This window comes from Dunckerocampus dactyliophorus, chromosome 8, assembly GCF_027744805.1.
Source record: "Dunckerocampus dactyliophorus isolate RoL2022-P2 chromosome 8, RoL_Ddac_1.1, whole genome shotgun sequence".
Classification (NCBI taxonomy): Eukaryota; Metazoa; Chordata; class Actinopteri; order Syngnathiformes; family Syngnathidae; genus Dunckerocampus; species Dunckerocampus dactyliophorus.
The window spans coordinates 28809168-28828978 of NC_072826.1; the positions used below are offsets into that span (position 1 = coordinate 28809168).

Here is a 19811-nt window from a genome sequence, read left to right on the forward strand (position 1 = left end):
ACGGTGGTATACATGAAAACAATAATAAATGAATGAATTTAGGGTCAATGATAGCAGGCACTGCGGTATTCTTTAAATTAAAATGAATGAGTTTAGGTTAATGGTATCAGACACAGTGGTATTCATAAAAAATGATAAGTGAATGAATTCGGGATAAATAATATGAGACCCTTTTTTTATGAAAAAATAAATTATATAAATAAATTAATACATTCATCAATGACATCAGACACTGTGGTATTCATTAAATGATGAAGGAACGAATTCAGAATAAATGATATCAGACACTATGGCATTTCTTTTCGGTAAAAGCATTTTGAATTAGCTTGTGGATGAATTGTTCTCTATAAATAAATGTGCCCTGCCTGATGGTATTCATTGAACTATGATAAATAAATGAATTCTGCATACGTGATATCAGACACTGTGGTTTTCATCAAATAATGATAAATGAATGAATTCAGGATAAATGATATCAGACACTGAGGCATTCACTAAATAATGATAATTAATGGATTTCGTATAATCTATATCAGACAATTTGGAATTCATTGAATAACGATGAATGAATGAATTCAGGATAAATGATATCAGACAATGTGGTATTCATTAAATAATGGTGAGTCAGTGAATTCAGGATAAATGATATCAAACACTCCAGCATACCCCCACGACCCTAGTGAGGGTAAACGGCATAGAAAGTAGAGGGATGGATGGATATCAGACACTGTTGTATTGTATTAAATAATGATCAATGAACTGATATCAGCATTGTTGCGTAAACAACGTACAGTATGGTGTTGTACTGTTTCCTGAACGGGCTCATATTAGTGTATTGTTCGATCCAATGCCACATCTTCCTCTTCAGAAATCCTTTGTATCGTATTGTGTTGTGTTGTAGTGTTGTCATTGTTGTTGTTCAATGTTGCCGACTTTTTCTTTCCTTTTCCTGGGGGGGTGGAGGTCCAGTCGAGTGTCCTACAGCAGCAATGTCAGGTGGTTTATCCACTCATCAGACAACAGAATAGATATTTTAATCTGCTTTAAGAGGCACAGCCGCTATTCTTGCTGACAGGGGTGGAGGCGGGGATAGACTTACTTGTACTCCGTGTTACTTTTTTTTTATGCAAGTATGTTTGCACACCTGCTGTTAAATTCACCATTTTGGACAAGATTATGCCCACCGATACCATCATTTGCACATTAGTCCGGGTTTAATTTGGACCTATGAGCATTAAACTTGTTCCAGTGTTATATTTTTGGCATGGAATCTTGTTAGTAATGATATGTGTACATATTGTTATTGTTTATGTCCGACCGATGCGCGCGTGTGTGAGCTGTCCAGTGCTGAAGTCGCTGTCCACTGCCTTTGTTGCTGAAACTGTCACTTAAAAAAAAAACAAAGCATCCCGGTTTGGACACCAATTCAATGACTTTTCAATAAATAAAGTTTTGCAAATATTTGCAGTATAAAACGACTCCTGACAAAAAAAAGAATATGAAAATGATTGTATAAAAAGAGAGAAACGTGTGTACATACGTGCCTCCTGTAAGTCATGCACGTGAGGCATCTTCCTCCCAGGAACACCCGCGTCAAAAGGTGGCCAACACGTCCGGATCTCCTGCACGAAGCTGAGGGTCTGATGAAGGCATCATGAGCAGCGTAGAGACATGATAGAAATGTATAGCTCCTCTCCTCTTCGTTTTTCAACCAACACGTCACGTCCAGTGCGTACCCCCTCCTCCTCTTTCTCCTCCTCCTCCTCCTCCTCCTCGTCCTGCTGCGAATCAACAAGTAGACCCGGTCGGGGAAGACCGTGGGCTCGGTGCCTTCCTCCTCAGGACCGCAGAGTGTGCTCCAGCCGGGCTGGCAGAGTGGACTGACTGAGTGGATGCTGCTGCTGCTGCCCGGCTTTACTTCTCTGAGGCTCCCCTAGCGGAGTTTAACCCTCCCTGTGCCAGCGTGAGTGCACTGCGTGGCTTCCTGCAAGTACCCACGCCCACCAGATGGCGCTGTTTGGCTTTTAACAAGAAATGTAAACACAAATAATCCGTTAAGTGAGTACCTTTCCTTTGCTGAGATGATCCACTCACTTCACATGATTATTGCACAGGTGTGCCTTAGGTTGGCCACAATAAAAGGCCACTCCGAAATGTGCCACTAGGCAGGACAAAATTAAATATTAATGATTATTTGTAATGATTTCTTAGAATTATTAATTATATTGATTATTTATTTATGATTTAAATATTTGCTAGCTTCCTCTTAAAGTGCCCATGACACCAAAATAACAAAATAACACTGAAATATCGCATATTTCCTGTGTGAGATGCGTCCTCAAATATTGAAATATTTACCTTTTTTTTTAAAAAAAATTCGGCAGTTCTTCCGGGTCTGGAGGAGGAGGGGCAAGTGACATAGACACCACTGGCCGGGGCTTCTCCTTCACTCCTTTGCTTTCTCAATTGTTCTAGATGAATTGCTGTTGTTTGTTCTATTTTTTTATATATTATGCCCGCTCATTGTGTTGAAAGCTTTTGCTGGAGCACTTGCTTGCTCACATTTCTAAGAGACGCAATTCATCTCATCAGGTCGGCAAACTTTGTGGGACAAATGTTTCCATACTGCCCTGCAGATGGAAATAAAAAGTCAAAAACCCCCAAGACGTTGGACCATGGAGTAAATTCACATTTCTAATATGCTCCACAGTAGCCAGCCTAGCGCTCATGGCGGCTAATGCAGTGCTAATTCCTAACTGACACACTGGCTAGGCGGCTAATGTGGTATCCGTTGTGGCTATCACTGCCAGTAAAACATATCATACTCCTCACAACACATCGTGAATGTTATCATTGTTGTTAATATTTCACTTTCTTCGCATGCGTTCATGGCTGTGCTTGTTTGCACCTGGTTGCCAGTGTCACCCGTAAGTGTTCTAGACCTGAATTGCTTGCAAACTCGGCTTGCTGTTAGTCTATTTAATAGATGTATTCTAGGAATCTTAGAATGATAGTATGGGGTTTCATGCCAGGGCTAAATAAGCAGCGATCGCTGCTCACTTGTCTTTTATTTTCCAGCTGTCAGTGTCACTTACTGACAGTCAAAAGAAAATACTTGTCGCCATTTGTTTTGGTGTGTTATATCATAGTTGTCACAAGACAATATCAGTGTGTTATTGTTGTGAATATGTCAGTTTCTTGGCTTTGCTGAGAGTTCATGGCTGCATGTGTTTGCATCTGGTTCCTGGAACGTAGTCTGGCAGGGACGCCACAGCTGAGATGACATCGGTTCAGAAAACTCTTTGGGGCAGGGGTTGTGAGCGAGTGTGTGTGTGAAGCTAGTCGCTAGCCGGCTAGTAGCTAGCCGGTGTGGTGTCAGTAACGTAGTTCTTGGGCGTAACAATGTTAATAACATTTTTTTCAGAAGGCTTTGTAGGCGGAATAGGTGCGTCCCATTATGTGCATTCTTTTCTGGCTCTTTTTAGCTGTTTTTATATCTTTATAAAAGCACAGAAAAAAGAAACACGTGTGTTCATGTCTCACGGAAGGATTGTGCATGATGGGAAAAATTCCCCCAAAAAGTGCAGTTTTCCTTTAAACAGCAAAAGCGGAGTAAAATGTAGTGTAGCTTCTTGAAATGCAGACACGCTATGTACTGTATCATCAACAGCAGAAAACATGACACTGCGCACGTCACACATTACAGGATGTGCATCTGCCAGGAAGTCATCAGCAGCATCCTACATCATATACTGTATACGTACCGTGTAGACACATATGTAAACTTTACACTCACTCTACAAACCGTGGGCATGTGTGTCACTGTGATAGATGTGTCCTCGCAGTGTTTAGAGTGCAAGCAGTGCTTCTCATACGTGGAACGTGTTTTAATGTTCAACAAATATTTACATACTTTAGGATTTTGTTTGTGCTCACTAAATATGGTGTAAAAAATGACAAAGCCTTTTAAAAAATATTTGCAAATGTTAAAAAAAATAAATCACATGCACCGTAGATAAGCATTCACACCCTTTTCCATGAAGCGGAAAAAGGTTGAAAGTGTATGTACATGTGATTTCTTAAGGTTTTTTTTTTAATAAATTTGAAAAAATGTTTAAATCATTTTCATTTTGTCATTATCACGTGTTTTGTGAAGAACTTTGAGGAAAATAATGAATTTAATCCATTCTGGAATAAGGCTGTCATATAACAAAATGTGAAAACATGAACATTTCTTAGTTTTTCATTTTTAATAAACTTGCAAAAAAACTTTTTAATGTTGTCATTATTGGGTGTTGTATGTAGATTTTTTTAGGGGAAAAAATAAATTGCTTAAATTTTGGAATAAGTCTGTCATATAACAAAATGTGGAAAAGTGAAAGTGCACTATAAACATGTGATTTCTTAGTTTTCAATGTTTAATACATTTGCAAAAATAGTTAGAAAAAATGTTTAATGTTGTCATTATCGGGTGTTGTATGTAGAATTTTTAGGGTAAAAAAAAAATATTTATTCAATTCCGAAATAAGGCTGTCACATAACAAAATGTGGAAAAATAAAAGCACACCGTGTACATGTGATTTCTCTTTTTTTTTAAATAAATTATTTAAAAAAAAATCTTGTCATTATCGGCTGTTTTGTGTAGAATTTTCATGAAAAAAATGTATTTATCCCATTTTGGAAAAATGGAATAAAATGGAATAAAGCTGTCATATAACAAAATGTAGAAAAAGTAAAAGTGCACTGTGTACATATTTTTTTTTAGTTTTTCATTTTAAATAAATCTGCACCAAAAAAAATGATGTCGTCATTATCGGGTGTTGAGTGTAGAATTTTCAGGGGAAAACATTTATTTATTCCATTTTGGAAAAAGTGAACGTGCAGTGTGTACATCTTAATTTTTTTATCTGAAATAAATTAGCAAAAATTAAAAACAACGTTATTCAACCACGAAACAGCCTGATTTATTTATAAATATATTTTGGAAAAACTGACAAAGTGAAGCCACAAAATTCACAGTGCGAAATGTTGACGGACGACTGCACACCAAAGCAATAAAAGACATGTGATGTAAGTATGAAACCCATTTATTTTTAAATAACAAAAACTATTATAAATACGGAGTACAAAAAGTAAAAAGGGCTTTTTTGACATGTGTACACAATGTAGAGGTGCTGAAATGTAGAAATAAATACGACTTTTCTGTCAAGGGCTAGTGCGTGGTCCGGGCTTTAAAGCGCACCAGCAAGTCCCCCTGCGGTTGTAGCATCCCGAATCCATAACGACTGGCGTTTATCTCCGGCATCTGAGCGTTTACGTCGCATAATTCCAAATCCATATTCAACAGCAAGTAAGCAAACCTGAAGGATGATAAGGAGAGAGAATAAGGATGCACAGATTTCAGATAAAGCCGCACTAATTCCAGGGCACTCACTGTCTGATGGTATTGATGGCAAAGTGCTTTCCCACACAGCCATTGGTCCCCGCCCCCCATGGCATGGTGTAATATTTCAGCCGCCTCCCTCCTTTATAAAAACCCCTTTTAGGGGATCCATCTTCATTCAGGAAGCGGTCAAACTGGAACTTCTGCAAACACGTTTTCACAGCCATCACATGTCGGATTTACTTATCAGCGCGTGCTTTTGTCCTTGTATACGTCCGTGGAGTTTTAAAGCTACTTTGCCGTGTCCTTCACACGCCAATTAGCGGTGGGTCTGTTCCTACGGCGAAGCTAATCCCTCAGGGACGTGCTGTTGACCTCTTATTGGGGAATAACAGTCGAAGATTCGTCCTCCCCCCCAAACAAATGCTGATTATACGAACAAAACACAGGATAGGATGAAGCGGGCACGGGAGGACAAACCTGCGGTTCGGGGTGAATGTCAGGGTCCATTTGAGGGCTGGTGAACGGGAACAAGCACACCCGGTCTCCTTTCCGTAGTCGGTACTCTTGACCGTTGGCCATTTGAATGGTCTTCTCCTGCAATACCTCTCTGGTGATGAAGGGGGCGGCGGTGAGTCTGAGTGTCTCCTCCAAGGCGCTGTCTGAAAAAGGAACCCAACATGTTCCATCTCCATTTGTGCACCTCCGTACTTACACTTACTTCTTTGAGAGCACTGACAAGTACAGCAACCGTACACTCAACACGCCTACGCTGGTGAGTGCGCTGGGACGGGCATTCACCCTCAATAGTCGCCATCTTGGCCGCATGGCTGAAGGGGAGGGACTACCAAACAAAAAGCGACGGCGTAATCGCCGCCCCTTTGAAGCACAACGACACGCACGCGAGAAAAAAGAAAGAAACATGTAAAGAAAAAAGGAAAGTAACTAAGTATTCAGTATCTTGCCCAAGCATACTTACAGGATCGAACCAGCAACCTTCAAGTTGGGAGACGACCGCTCTACCACCCGAAGGAGAAGAAAAAAAAGAGGAAGAAAGAGGGAAAAAGGAAAAAGGATGATGGTGGAAAAAGAATGGAGAAAAAAAGAAAACAATGGAAGAAGAAAGGACAAAGAAGGAGAAAAAAGATGGAAGAAGGAAAAAAAATAAAGACTATGGAAGAATGAAGGAGGTGGAAGAAGGAGAAAGATGGAAAAAGGAAGGAGGAGAAAGAAGGAAGAAGATGGAAGGAGGACAAAGAAGAAAGGAGGAAAAAGGAGGAGGAACATGGAGGAAGGAAAAAGAAAGATGATGGAAGAAGGAAACGGGAGAAAGAAGAAGGAAGATGATGGAGGAAGGAAGGAGGAGAAAGAAGGAAGGAAGAAAAAGAAGAAATAGAAGAAGGAAGGAGTAGAAAGAAGGAAGATGATGGAAAAAGAAAGGATAAAGAAGGAAGGAAGGAGGAAGAAGGAGAAGGAAGTTAGAAGAAGGAAAGAGGATAAAGGAGAAAAAGAAGGAAGGAAGAAGAAAGATAATGAAAAAAGGAAAGAGGACAAAGAAGAAGGAAGGAGGAAAAAGGAGGAGGAACATGGAGGAAAAAAGAAGGAAGATGATGGAGGAAGGAGGACAAAGAAGGAAGGAAGAAGATAGAAGATGGAAGGAGTAGAAAGAAGGAAGGAAGAAGACAGAAGATGGAAGGAGTAGAAAGAAGAAGGAAGGAGGAGAAAGAAGAAAGGAGAAGCCGAAAGGAGGAGGAGGAAAGAAAGAAAGGAAGGAGAAAGAAGAATGAAGAAATGAAAGAAAGAAAGAATAAGGAATGAGGGGAATGAAGAAAGGACATGAAAATAGGAGGAAGAAAGCAGGGAAAATGAAAAGGGGAGGAAGGTGGAAGCAGCAAGGAGGAGAAAGAAAGGAGAAGCAAAAAAAGAAGGAAGGAGAATGAAGATGTAAGGAGGAGAAAGAAAGGAGAGTAGAAAGGAGGCGGAATGTAGAAGAGGGAAGATGGAGAAAGAGAGATGAGGAGGAAGATGGAATAAGGAAGGAGGAAGCAAGAAGAAGGTTTCGATTAAGAGCGCACCCTGGTGGTGTCATGCTACACGCTCATGCATTTCCTTGCAACTGAAGCGGGACAAAAACTTAAAAAATAAAATAATTCTGAGTCGGTCATACGGAATTCTAGCGGGAAGGTGCTCTTTAAAAGTATATTTAAGAAGCTTTTGGCTTACAATTTGCTTAAATAGTTTGTTTTTTTTAATAGGACGTATTCAACCACAAAACAGTGCTTAATTAATTAATGAATTTTAAAAAACCGCAGTAGAGTGAGGGAGCGATGTAACGAGGGACGACTGTAGCAGAATAGCTATAGCAGAATATAAACATAAGCTACGTATTCAACATGGCAGACAGCATTTAGGTTTGGAATATTTTGAGTTTGAGCACTAAAGTGCGAAGCAAGTAGCCTTTTAAATTGTTTGGTCTGGGCCAGAGTAACCTAATTATACGTCTTTATACAAGGGCTGTCAATCAATTTAAATATTTAATCGTGGTTAAACACATGTTGTCCATAGTTAACTCATAATTAATCACATTTAATCACAAAGTTGACCTACTTCGTGACAACAAATCACAGCGACAGTAGACACAAATAACTTTGGTCTTATTGCAAGAGCCCTCTGCCAGGGCTTTGAAGCTAAATTGACCAATTAAAACGCCCTTTTCTTGCCCCATTTCTGCTCAATATTTGCTCCCGCTTGTAGCTCTACAGTCACTGCTGCTTCCGCAAACTACGGTGTGGGCCAAGGCTCAAACCGGACGTGCGCACGTTAGTCGTGCGACAACAAAAACATAGTGCCGTTAGGCCTGTCATGCTAATCGATAAATCGAATGATAAAAAAGAAACAGGTCGATAATTATGATGCCGTCGACAAATTGACATGTGCATGTATGCATGTGTGTCTCGTCTGCTCGTCACTCTGGGCCACACAGGCTGGATGACAAGAGGGTTCAATCTGCTTCCGTCTGTGCGCATTGCTTCTATAGGGGAATGAACGGAGGCGGGGCTACTAGTGAGTGGATACAGAGGGTTTGCAGTTAGCTTCGTGAGGCAGCATACGCTAACATGAATGAAGGCACAGAAGCGATGGTTTCTAAGGCGAATGCCACAGCTGACAGCCCAAGTGTGGGAATATTTCGGTTTTAAACAGAATGAACAAGGTGAGCACATGAACACCGGCGACCGACACGGACAGTTTTCTCAAATGGGAAAAAAAACTACCGATGGAGGAGCTCGGGCAGCGGAACCTTCGACCAGACAGTCAACGCTTACTGAGGTGTTTGGTCGGCAAATATAAACAAAACAGTACAAAATGATGCGCGCTCACAGACAGTGTCGCTCGCTACATTGCAAAAGAAATGCAACTATTTAGTATGATTATATGGCATACATTCTAGACAACATACGTACAGGAAACTTCTGTGTCAAGCTAATGTGGCTCACACAGGTACACTATATCTGAGTATCATCTAGTGGTTCAAATGTGAATTATACCTCTCATGACAATAATGAAAAAAACGGTCTCAAAAATGTTGCCGATAACATCGATTATCGACAACAACTTGTAGCACAATTATCGACCAGCAAAATTTGTTATCGTGACAGGCCTCAGAGCCGTTAAAGGAACTTTCCATTAACGCGTTAACTTTGACAACCCTAGTAATTACGTCTTTATACTGTACTATGTTTGCTTTCAGTGTGCCTCCAATTCTTTGTAAAATGAGATGTGCATTACGTTACCCACCAAAGACAGGCGTGTTTCCAGGAGCGTTGAGCATGGAAGCTCCTGATGTTTCCATGTGTGCAATCTGCTTGAACTCCCTCCTCACTGCAGTCAGCGCTTCAGGATTTGTTAACAAGAATCCCAAAAGCCAAAAGGCGGCAGGGCCGACGTTACCCTGAGAGCAAACGACAGAAAATAGTTGACCGTCTCGCTCACACCGCTGTTGCGTGGCGACAGCACAGGTGCTTGTTTGCCAAAGGCAAACAGGAGCAGCGTGTGACATTCAGACAACAAAAGGACAAAAAAAAAAAAAATCTTAACCTCGGTTCACTTAAAAAATAAATAAATTCATATTTTAGGAACACATAGTGGTGTGAAAAAGTGTTTACCCCCTTCCTGATTTCTTTTTGCATATTTGTCACACTTAAATGTTTCAGATCATCGACGTAATTTAAATATTAGTCAATGGCAACACAAAATACAATTTTTAAATGAAACTTTATTATTAAGGGAGAAAAAAAATCCAAAGCTACATGGTCCTCTGTGAAAAGTGATTTTTCCAGCATGAAGCGCCTTTTTAAGGTCATGCCACAGCATCTCAATAGGATTCAGGTCAGGACTTGGACTAGGCCACTCCAAAGTCTTCATCCATTCAGAGGTGGACTTGCTGGTGTGTTTTGGATCATTGTCCTGCTGCAGAACCCAAGTTGCTTTCAGCTTGAGGTCACCAACAGATGGCCGGACATTCTCCTTCAGGATTTTTTGGTAGACACAGAATTCATGGTTCCATTCATCACAGCAGGTCTTCCAGGTTCTGAACAACCAAAAAAAAAAAAAACCCGAAACCATCACACTACCACCACTGTATTTTACTGTTGGTATGATGTTCTTTTCTGAAATGCGGTGTTACTTTTATACCAGATGTAATGGGACACACATCTTCCAAAAGTTCAACTTCAGACCACAGAGTATTTTCCCCAAAGGCCTTGGGGATCATCAAGATTTTCTCTGGCAAAATTGAGACGAGCCCTAATGTGGTTTTGGTCTTGGAACTCTGCCATGCAGGCCTTTTTTGCCCAGTGTCTTTCTTATGGTGGAGTCATGAACACGGACCTTAACTGAGGCAAGTGAGGCCTGGAGTTCTTTGGATGTTGTTGTGGGGCCTTTTGTGACCTCTCGGATGAGTCGTCGCTGCGCTCTTGGGGTAGTTTTGGTTGGCCGGCCACTCCTGGGAAGGTTCATCACTGTTCCATGTTTTGGCCATTTGTGCATAATGGCTCTCACTGTGGTTCGCTGGAGTCCCAAAGCTTTAAAAATGGCTTTATAACCTTTTCCAGACTGATAGATCTCAGATTAATCTCAGCTATGTTTTAACAGGGGGGCAATCACTTTTTCCTACAGGGCCACGTAGGTTTGGATTTTTTTTCTATAACAAAAAGTTTATTTTAAAAACAGCATTTTGTGTTGAGTTGTCATTGACTAATATTTACATTTCTTTGATGATCTGAAACATTCAAGGGTGACAAACATGCAAAAAAAAAAAAAAAAAAGAAATCAGGAGGGGGCAAACACTTTTTCACACCACTAGTGTTTATTACTGAAATAACACATTCTAATAAAACCCCCTGAATGTTTCTCTGGAGTGTGACTCAGCGCCACTGAAAAGTTGCGATTCAAAAGTTGGAAATAAACAAAGACGACAAGTGCAGAACAAAACGATGAGTAAGCAGCCTGCAGCGTGAAGTAAACACCTGATTAACACTTTGCATACAAAGAAGGCCTCCAGCAGGGCTGGAGGCACGATGGAGTGAATCACATGATTAGGACTTCATTTCAAACCAGCTCAAAACATTCAGCAATTATTCATAATTACAGGATGATAATAATAATTTGTTCTTGTACTTCAAGCAGAGTGAATTCAACCTCTGCATGAACGTAGCAATTCAACAGCGGCCTCATGTGTCAAAGTTAAGTATTGCAGTTTGCTTATCTCCAATCCCATCATGCTTTGAATGCTTACTTGCCACCAGACCCCCTGACCTGACACTCACCTGAGTGGCCCACAGTTGCATGAGTACGGCCCTCCTCTGCATCTCCTTGTCTGCTCCCTCCCGCTGCAGAAGTCGCCTGTAGCCATGAAGCCACCGCTTGGACCCCGAGTCCTCCGTCTGACCTGCAGGGCCCAAAAGTTCCCACAGTCTGTGACGAACACTTTGGGCCGTCCTCCTCTCTTCTGTTTAAGAACAAGTCAGTGAATGAGTCATGACAATGTTCAAAAGCCAAATAAAAAGGACACACGTCAGCAGATGTTTAAAAAAAAAAAAAAGGGTGAGGAGGAATACTTCAGCAACAGGTACAATAATATTGCAACTGGCAGACGTCCATGGGCAGCTGGACTAAGACTGACAATCAATGACACACGATGCACAGAACAAATAACGTGGAGGCGGGGAAGGTGTGCAGCAGAGAGCTGGTGAAAAGTGAATCATAAAAGTATATTCTGTACACCACTTACAAGGAGTTGGGGATAGTTTGCAGACATTGATTGCACATGTCCAACTGTCCAATGTTTCAGTACTTTTTGCACAACTTGTTGTTCTCTAATGCCAAAATTATTTCAGGGGTGTCCAAAGTGTGGCCCGTGGGCCATTTGCAAACAACAACAAAAATGTAAAAATCAGCAATATTTTTTTTATTTCATAAAGAATAATGTTAAAATTTTAAGACAAAGAAGTTGTAATTTAACAAGAAAAAAGGAATTTTACAAGATTAACATTGGAATATTATGAGAAAATAAACAATTTAGTAGCGTAATGTTGAAATACTAAAGAAACAATACATTTTTTTCCCCAAGTTGTAATATTACGAGAAACAAACAAAAATAAAGTTGTAATTTTTTTTTTATTAGTTTGCAGAAAAAGTTGTAATATGGGAATAAAGTCAAAATATTACTTGAATAAAGCCATAATATTACAAGACGAAAATTTACAAAAATTATTTAAGAAGAAAATTTTAAAAAAGAGCAAAGAGAGACGTTGAGACGCTTTTTCACCTACAGTATATGGCAAAGCTGAGATGCAGTTTTTTCTTGCAATTCATATAACTTCTTGGCGGAAAAGGTTTGGACATCCCTGGCTTAATTAGTGATGAAAGAAGAAAAATAAAACAAATAAACATAAATAAGTGGATAAATAATAGATAAATAATTTTAAAATGCATAGAAAATACATCACGATAAAACCATTAAAGACAAATGAATAAATAATATATAGCACTGCAACGGTTAATCAATTATCCAATTAATCAACATCCATTTTGGTATTCCATTACAATGGTCCCTCTGTATCGCTGTTCGAATATCGTTCCCTCACTATATAGCCGTTTTAAAAAAAATAATGAATAAATGGTCACGGTCATGATTGGTGGTTGACTATGGCCTATTATTACTGAAAACATATTGAAAGACAAGTTATATGTAGTATTGTGGTCACTAGGCTATCAATACTATCAGTAATGTTATGAGACATGACGTTAGATGACTACCTTTCACACTGCATCGAGACTGGCTACTGAGCCAGCAGAGGCCAGCCGACATGCCAAGGTTCTCCTCTCATTATGTGAGGAAGTGGTAAGTTTATGGCTTCTTTGTCTTTCTTCCCCACTCTGCTTGAAACGCTTTCTTAAGTTTAGAATAAGCAAATTGGAAAGGCAAACTAGTTAGCTGGCCAGCTTGCTATGCTAGTGGCGGCCGTCTGTTATGTTCCTGCAGTGATCTCGTAGCCTGCACAATGTGATGTAAACAAAGAGTAATAGGAGTGTAAAAGTATCTACATGGGTGTTATTTCATGGCTACAGGGCTCTAATCATGGTAAAACGGGTATCATATAACGAGGGATGACTGTAAATGTTTAATTTAAAAATGTGATTTCAGCCTCTCAAATGTGAATATTTTTAAATGTCCTTAGTCATCCATGAGAGCAGAGCTATTATGTTTGTGTTTTAGGCCAAACAAGATATTCACACATCAGCTTTCACTTTGAGAAACAGTGATCCACATTTAGCCTCTTTTCTGATACGTTGCGAACCAAACCAATAACTGTTTCATATTTCATATATTGGTTCATATTGATTTGGTCCGGACAGGGCAGGGGTTGGGAACCTTTTTGGCTAAGAGAGCCATGAAAGCGATATCCATGAGAGCCATGTCATATTTTGTAACCCTGAATACAACCAAATGTGTGTACTATATTTAACAATTTCAGAATATAATAGGTCTCTGAATGTATTCTTTTTAATAACGCTATTATACTGTAGCTAACCAATAATTAATAAATTACTTCTTACAATTGGTGATGCATGGTTTTGCACCATACTCCGTATCTTTCTTTCTTTTTGCCATCTTCTTCATCAAAAGGGTTTGCTCGGCAGAATTAGCTGGTTGACTAATCCACTAAGAAAATAATCGTTAGTTGCAGCCCTAATAATGTATAAATAATTACAGGATGAGTGCAACATAATAAATCACTGATGGCTGATTTATTATTGTTGTAAAGGCAGAATATTTGGTGCAGCTGTTGAACTGTATCTTCTGTAAGCATTGCACAAGTGTACCTAATGTTGGGCCAACAACTACATGAGTTTGGGAACGTCACTGTGGCATCACAAAACACATGCTGTGGGAAAGCGCAAACATTGCATACCCTCCCTTCCATGAGTCACGGCACGAAGTGGGGGCAGCTGGCGCCTCCAATTCGGCGCTTAATTGTCAGTGCGGTTGGGGAGTGGTTACCTGGCTTCAAGGTGCCTCTGGCCAGCTTGGTTAGGAGACTGTCAAACTTGCGGTACTCGTCGTAAACGCAGGAAGGGTCGGCACAATTGTTATTCTGCTCTCCTCCAAAGAGCGTCAGGTAACCCGCCCTGCACACACAGAGTGGAAACATGCAGGAATCTTGGGATCGGAATTTTTTCTACTGGCCCGTGCAATGGTGTTGCAGAGCTGGACATGTCAGGTGCCTCCGCACGCCTTGTGTTTGCTTACTTGTGATGTGTTTTATCATGAAAGCTCCATTTTCATGCATGCGAGCGGAAAGGACATGAGAGCAGGGTCAGCTTCAGTTTATCTTACACTGTTTACATACAAGCAACACAAGGATAGCTGGTATGTAAGCAGCTGTTACCCTTCTTTTTAACACGCTTGTCATCTTCTTTTGTCAGAGGAAAGAGTGTGCCCGTGGGAAAGATGAAAAACTCACTTGAAGACAATGCTATATGAGAAGTCAAACAGTCTGGTCTGGTTCCGGTATTTCTGGTTCGGGGGCATCTCGGCTTTCAGCAAGGCCTCCAGGTGCCCGCTCATGGCACGGTTTAGGGCAGCCAAATTCGTTCCAAGGAAGTGCCTGCAGAGGTTTAGAGGGGGCAAAGACAGAGAAAAAGGTGAACGTCTTGATTGATTGGTGTTGTGAAAGTGGAATGACTCAGTGTTACAATAATGGAGCTCAACCTGTTGACTTTGCCCAACCTTCATTTTCCCCCAGATTACGTGGCACCCATCTACAGTACAGTATAGCAGAGGTGCCCAGAAGTTTTTCCATTAAGGGCCATATACAGAAAAAAGAATGCACCAACTTCAACATTCTTTACCTTGTTGTATATTAAAACACACATAAACAGTACATACACTTTGTGCTTCGAATTTCGCGGCTTCGGTCTATCACGGGTTGTCAAAAATACAATAGTGTGAAAAAAATATTTGCCCCCTTCCTGATTTCTTATTTTTTTGCATGTTTGTCACACCTAAATGTTTCAGGTCATCAAACAAATTTAAATCTTAGTCAATGACAACACAACTGAACACAAAATGCAGTTTTTAAATTAAACTTTATTATTAAGGGAGAAAAAAATCCATACCTTCAGCCCTGTGTGAAAAAGTGATTCCCCTCCGTTAAAACATAACTGAGATAATTTGAGATCTATCAGACTGGAAAAGGTTATAAAAAGGCATTTGTAAAGCTTTGGGACTCGAGCAAACCACAGTGAGAGCCATTATCCACAAATGGCCAAAACATGGAACAGTGGTTAACCTTCCCAGGAGTGGCCGGCCAACCAAAATGACCCCAAGAGCGCAGCGACGACTCATTCAAGAGGTCACAAAACAACATCCAAAGAACTTCAGGCCTCACTTGCTTCAGTTCAGGTCAGAGTTCATGGCTCCACCCTAAGAAAGACACTGGGCAAAAACGGCCTGCATGGCAGAGTTCCAAGACCAAAACCACTGCTGAACAAAAAGAACATTAAGGCTTGTCTCAATTTTGCCACAAAATATCTTGATGATCCCTAAGACCTTTGGGAAAATACTCTGTGGTCTGACCAGATAAACTTTTCGGAGGTGTGTATCCCATTATAAACGGCGCAAAAGTAACGCAGCATTTCAGAAAAAAAACATCATACCAACAGTAATATATGGTGGTGATAGTGTGATGTTCTGGGGTTGTTTTACTGCTTCAGAACCTGAAAGACTTGCTGTGATAAATGAAACCGTGAATTCTACTGTCTACCAGAAAATCCTGAAGGAGAATGTCCAACCATCTGTTGGTGACATCAAGCTGATAGCAACTTGGGTTGTGCAGCAGGACAATGATCCAAAACACAATAGCAAGTCCACCTCTGGCTGAATAGCTGAAGACTTTGGAGTGGCCTAGTCAAAGTCCTGACCTGAATCCTACTGAGATGCTGTGGCATGACCTAAAAAAGGCGCTTTATGGTGGAAAACCCTCAAATGTGGCTGAATGACAACAATTCTGCAAAGATGAATGGGCCAAAATGCCAGAGTCTCCTAGGTCTGCCCCGGGGGCTTCTCCCGGCTGGGCATGCCTTGAACACCTCACCAGGGAGGCCTCCGGGAGACACCTGGACTAGATCCCCTAGCCACCTCAACTGGCTCCTCTCGATGTGAAGGAGCAGCGGCTCTACTCTGAGCCCCTCCTGGATGACTGAACTCTTCACCCTTGTGAAATGTCTTCTTTGGAAAGTGAATGTTTGTTTACAAGCGAGATCAGGGGAAGTTACGACAGACCGTTAACATCACAGGCAGTAGAAAAAAGGAGCGCTCGCCTCATAGGTGTGTTTTTTTAATATTATTATTACTATTTTATTTTATTACATAAGAGCTACAGTATTTTTAATGTTATCAGATATGTCGGTATGATATCATAATTCCCTTGGGCCGATATTTGTTTTTGATTATTTCTCATGACATCTTATGACCTTTTATATTTTTTCTGTGGTCCTAATATCTACAGTAATCCTTTGTACTGTTCTGATTTGTTCACGTCTGAGGCGGGCCTGCCCTGAGAGACTTCAGGAAGGTGCAGCAGTTAGAGAAAAGTAAACAAAAACATTTTCCAAACTTTAAAAGGCAAAATGAATAGATTTTTAGTCCCAACTGTGAGGGCTGAGCAAAAAACAGCACAAAATATGGTGATTGGAAGGAGGTGAGACCACGTCTGGCAAAATGATGCAAGGCAGGACTTACACGAAGGAACAAGGGGGAAAAAAATATCACGCATCAGGCATTACCAATGAAATGAAAATGAAAACAAGCTCTCAGGTGGAGGTGTAAGGACATACTGTTTCATCAGCACTTTTGTCCGAGCGGCCTGATGATGACGTGGGAGCCGCAGCTTGAAGATTCTCTCCATGAGCACCTCGGCGTAGCGCTCAAAGTCCAGCGAGTCGCTGTCGTTGATCACACAGTCGTACGAGTGAGGATCCAGCAGCACTGTCACATAACGCCCGGCAACACGCACCTGGACAGACATTCGTATTATTTCGGCCCGGAACTATTATTTCTTGCCATGATATAATGGCCCTTACCAGTACAAGTTTTTACAAGAAAAGTTTGAGCAAATACGGACTTGGTTTTCTCTTTCCAGCTTTTTACAAGTTTATTTATCGTAAGTTTACAACTTTTTTCACGTAAATGTACAACTTTATTCTTGTAAATTTGCGACTATTCTTGAAATCTGAGATTTTTTTCATGCACGCAGTTATGTTGCATGCCATTTCCTTAAGAATGTGCTCTGAAATGCACCTTGCACGTGTAATTATGTGTACTGGTATTTTACTGACTCCATTAAGTGTATTGTGACTGAACAACAATGAGGAAATGTGAGTTGAAAGATGACACCACTGTCAAACCGTGGAAAGACTTACAAGCGTATTTTCTTCAGTTATTGCTTTATGTTTATTGTCTTTTGTTGTTATTCTGCCCACCACACCTTCCTAGTGACTTTTCTCACACTGTACATTTGTAAACAACAATTCATCAAGTTAAATTTAAGACTTTTTTTAAAGACCACAATGAAGACAATGTAAGACCCATTTCACATCAATACTGGCAAAAGTTCCAAGGGATAGAAAAAAAAAACATCACACAGCACACTGGCTGCTTGTGCTCTACGAATTCTGACCAAGCTGCACAGGTACTTTAGTTCCGCTTTGTATGGTTTATATTACAGGGTGCTCAAAAATGCAAACATTTAAAAGGGAGTTTATGCATTGGTTTTACATGGAAGTAGAGTTAATACATGTTTAAGGCCTTTCTCAATCATATTGCAAACAAGGTTTTAAAGGAATTCTAGACATTTTAAGACCTTGTAGATACGCTGTCAATGTGTTTATTTATTAACCAAACTTCTCATTTCTGTGCTTTGTGGGCACACAACTGGTTTGTTTGCGTGTGTGTGCGCTTATTTCACTAAACTTCCTTCAAAAAGAATTTATTTAAATTATTATTTTTTTACATTTTCTCTGATGTATATGCACAAATTGCTTATGAAAAATAATATGAAAGAAATAATTTAATTAGAGTATATTGAAAAATTAATATACTACCAGGAGGAGCTGGACAAAGTGGCCGGGGCGAGGGAAGTCTAGGCTTCCCTGCTTAGGCTGGTAATTAAAATAATATTAAAATAATATTATTAGGGTTAGAGGAGCTCATTCTCCAACAGACTCCTCCAGTTCCGTTCCCACAATAAACGCTACAAGACTTCATTCATTCCACATGCCATCCAGCTCTACCGCACCTCACCTGTCTGTAAAAGATAATTCACCACATTATCACACGGTACTGCTTGCCCTCCCATGTTTAAAGTGTAAATTTACTTGTAAATTTACTTGTATTTTACTTTACAATATTCTAATATGCAAATCTTGTTTATCTTATATTCGTTCTATTTATTCATTGTATTGCATTGCATTTTAGAGTGTTTGTCTTTTTCTTTTGCAATTGAGCTACTGTAACCAAGCAATTTTCCTTGTGGATCAATAAAGTCTAAGTCTAATATAAAATAAACAAATACTTTTATATTCTTTTTTGATATTTATTTCGCTCAGTCAAATGCAAAGTCATTTCTAACCTTCATTTATTGGATTTTTGTTTTAGAAACATAGGTTAAAAATGACTTTTCTATCTTTGCAAGGGGGTATCAGACAATGCCCCCCCCCATGTATGTATTTTGCAACAAATACCTTGTCCGTTTAATATACTTTGTGAATAAAGATGATTCTCGTGTCTTTTAAAGACACTGACATCATCATGTAAAAAACAGTAAAATAAATGATGTACTCACATAGTGGTAGTATTACACTCAAGTACTTCTTTTGTAGATTTTGTAGAAACTGTTTACACACAGAACTATCAATAACTCAACAACAGCGACCTTACTGTGCCAAATAATAACCATGCCAAGGTGAAGCACTCACGGTGAAGATGTCGCCGTGCTTCTTCTTCATTCGTCTCAAGAACTTCTCTGCATCTTTCCCAAATTCAAGCGCATGTCCCAACCACGGGATAGCGCCCTTGTCTAACGGTGGTTCACCCTGGGACCTGAAGATGAAAGTCAGATCAAAAAACTAACATAACAGATCCAAAAACTAACATAACGTAGTATGTGAAAGGTAGAGTGAAAAAGGCATTTTTTGAATAAAGGGGCATAAGAAATGTTGATGAAAAAAAGAATATAAACTAACCTGGATCTGTGTGTGAGAAGAAAGTAGAGAAGTACAACATGAACCAGCAGGAAAACAGTCCAGATCATCTCGCGTGTTTAACTTCTTGTCCTCGAGCGTGTGTGTGATCCCCGCCGTGCCGTGACCTCTTTTAAGGCATTTCCCGCTCTTGCGGTAATATCACGACACGCCCACGTGTCAGTGTCAACCAAGCATTCAAGAGGATAGTTGTTAGTCACACGTGAGACGCATGAAGCAACGCATTCAAATGACCACACTGGATGCTGTCAACAAACTAATAATGACATTTACTTCCAAAAAACCCCCACGCCACAGAGCGATAGAAGTGTTATTTGAGTGGGCTGTAGCATGGAACCAAAACAAAGGAAGTGCACAGTCATATTACACGCAAATACTCACAGTACACAATCAGTCAAAGTCACCGTGAGTTTTACCTTTAACTTCCTGGTTCACAGTTTTACGAGTGGATTTACTGCTTTGAAACCACTCAACTTACCACAGACAAATACTGATCCAATTCCAGTTCAATCATCAATCCACATGAATAATATCTGCATTTTCTATCTGGTGTCCTGAACAGGAGATACAGTAAGCCAACTCTTCTGGTACACCAGCACAAACT

At 40.1% G+C, this 19811-nt stretch overlaps 3 protein-coding genes across 5 annotated transcripts in view; all 3 read right to left on the reverse strand.

The window, feature by feature from the left end:
• Positions 1–1933, reverse strand: part of LOC129186359 (potassium voltage-gated channel subfamily B member 1-like) — a 70725-nt gene extending 68792 nt beyond the window's left edge. Inside the window, exon 1 of one of the 2 annotated variants that reach the window (XM_054784560.1) lies at positions 1545–1933. The gene's annotated coding sequence lies outside the window, so the exon portion shown is untranslated. Of the gene's footprint in view, positions 1–1540 lie in introns of both variants that reach the window. The other variant, XM_054784559.1, reaches the window with a different exon arrangement.
• A 3138-nt stretch (positions 1934–5071) lies between these two features.
• Positions 5072–19335, reverse strand: LOC129186690 (prostacyclin synthase-like). Of its 2 annotated transcripts, XM_054785184.1 has the most exons (10): positions 19190–19335; positions 18923–19046; positions 16784–16962; positions 14410–14553; positions 13947–14074; positions 11209–11390; positions 9179–9332; positions 5864–6045; positions 5435–5586; positions 5072–5360 (listed from the first exon to the last, which is right to left on the reverse strand). In XM_054785184.1, the coding sequence occupies exons 1-10, from the start codon at positions 19255–19257 to the stop codon at positions 5213–5215; spliced, it is 1461 nt and encodes a 486-aa protein (XP_054641159.1). In that variant the 5' UTR covers positions 19258–19335; the 3' UTR covers positions 5072–5212. The 2 variants fall into 2 exon arrangements, with proteins under 2 accessions (XP_054641159.1, XP_054641160.1); XM_054785185.1 differs by lacking the exon at positions 5435–5586.
• On the reverse strand, positions 6054–9170 carry LOC129186692 (uncharacterized). The gene is made up of 2 exons (XM_054785187.1): positions 6363–9170; positions 6054–6262 (listed from the first exon to the last, which is right to left on the reverse strand). Exon 1 carries the CDS (start codon positions 7470–7472, stop codon positions 6555–6557), a length of 918 nt encoding a protein of 305 aa, XP_054641162.1. The 5' UTR covers positions 7473–9170; the 3' UTR covers positions 6054–6262; positions 6363–6554.
• Positions 19336–19811: the final 476 nt, after the last annotated feature.

Coding starts and splice junctions, on each gene's coding strand:
- LOC129186692 (XM_054785187.1), bottom strand. CDS start 7,472: ATGACACCACCAGGGTGCGCTCTTAATCGAAACCTTCTTCTTGCTTCC.
- LOC129186690 (XM_054785184.1), bottom strand. CDS start 19,257: ATGATCTGGACTGTTTTCCTGCTGGTTCATGTTGTACTTCTCTACTTT. Junction 14,075..14,409: donor TCATATAGCATTGTCTTCAA/GTGAGTTTTTCA, acceptor CTGTGTGTGCAG/GGCGGGTTACCTGACGCTCT. Junction 6,046..9,178: donor TGGAAACACGCCTGTCTTTG/GTGGGTAACGTA, acceptor TTCCTTTTTCAG/ACAGCGCCTTGGAGGAGACA.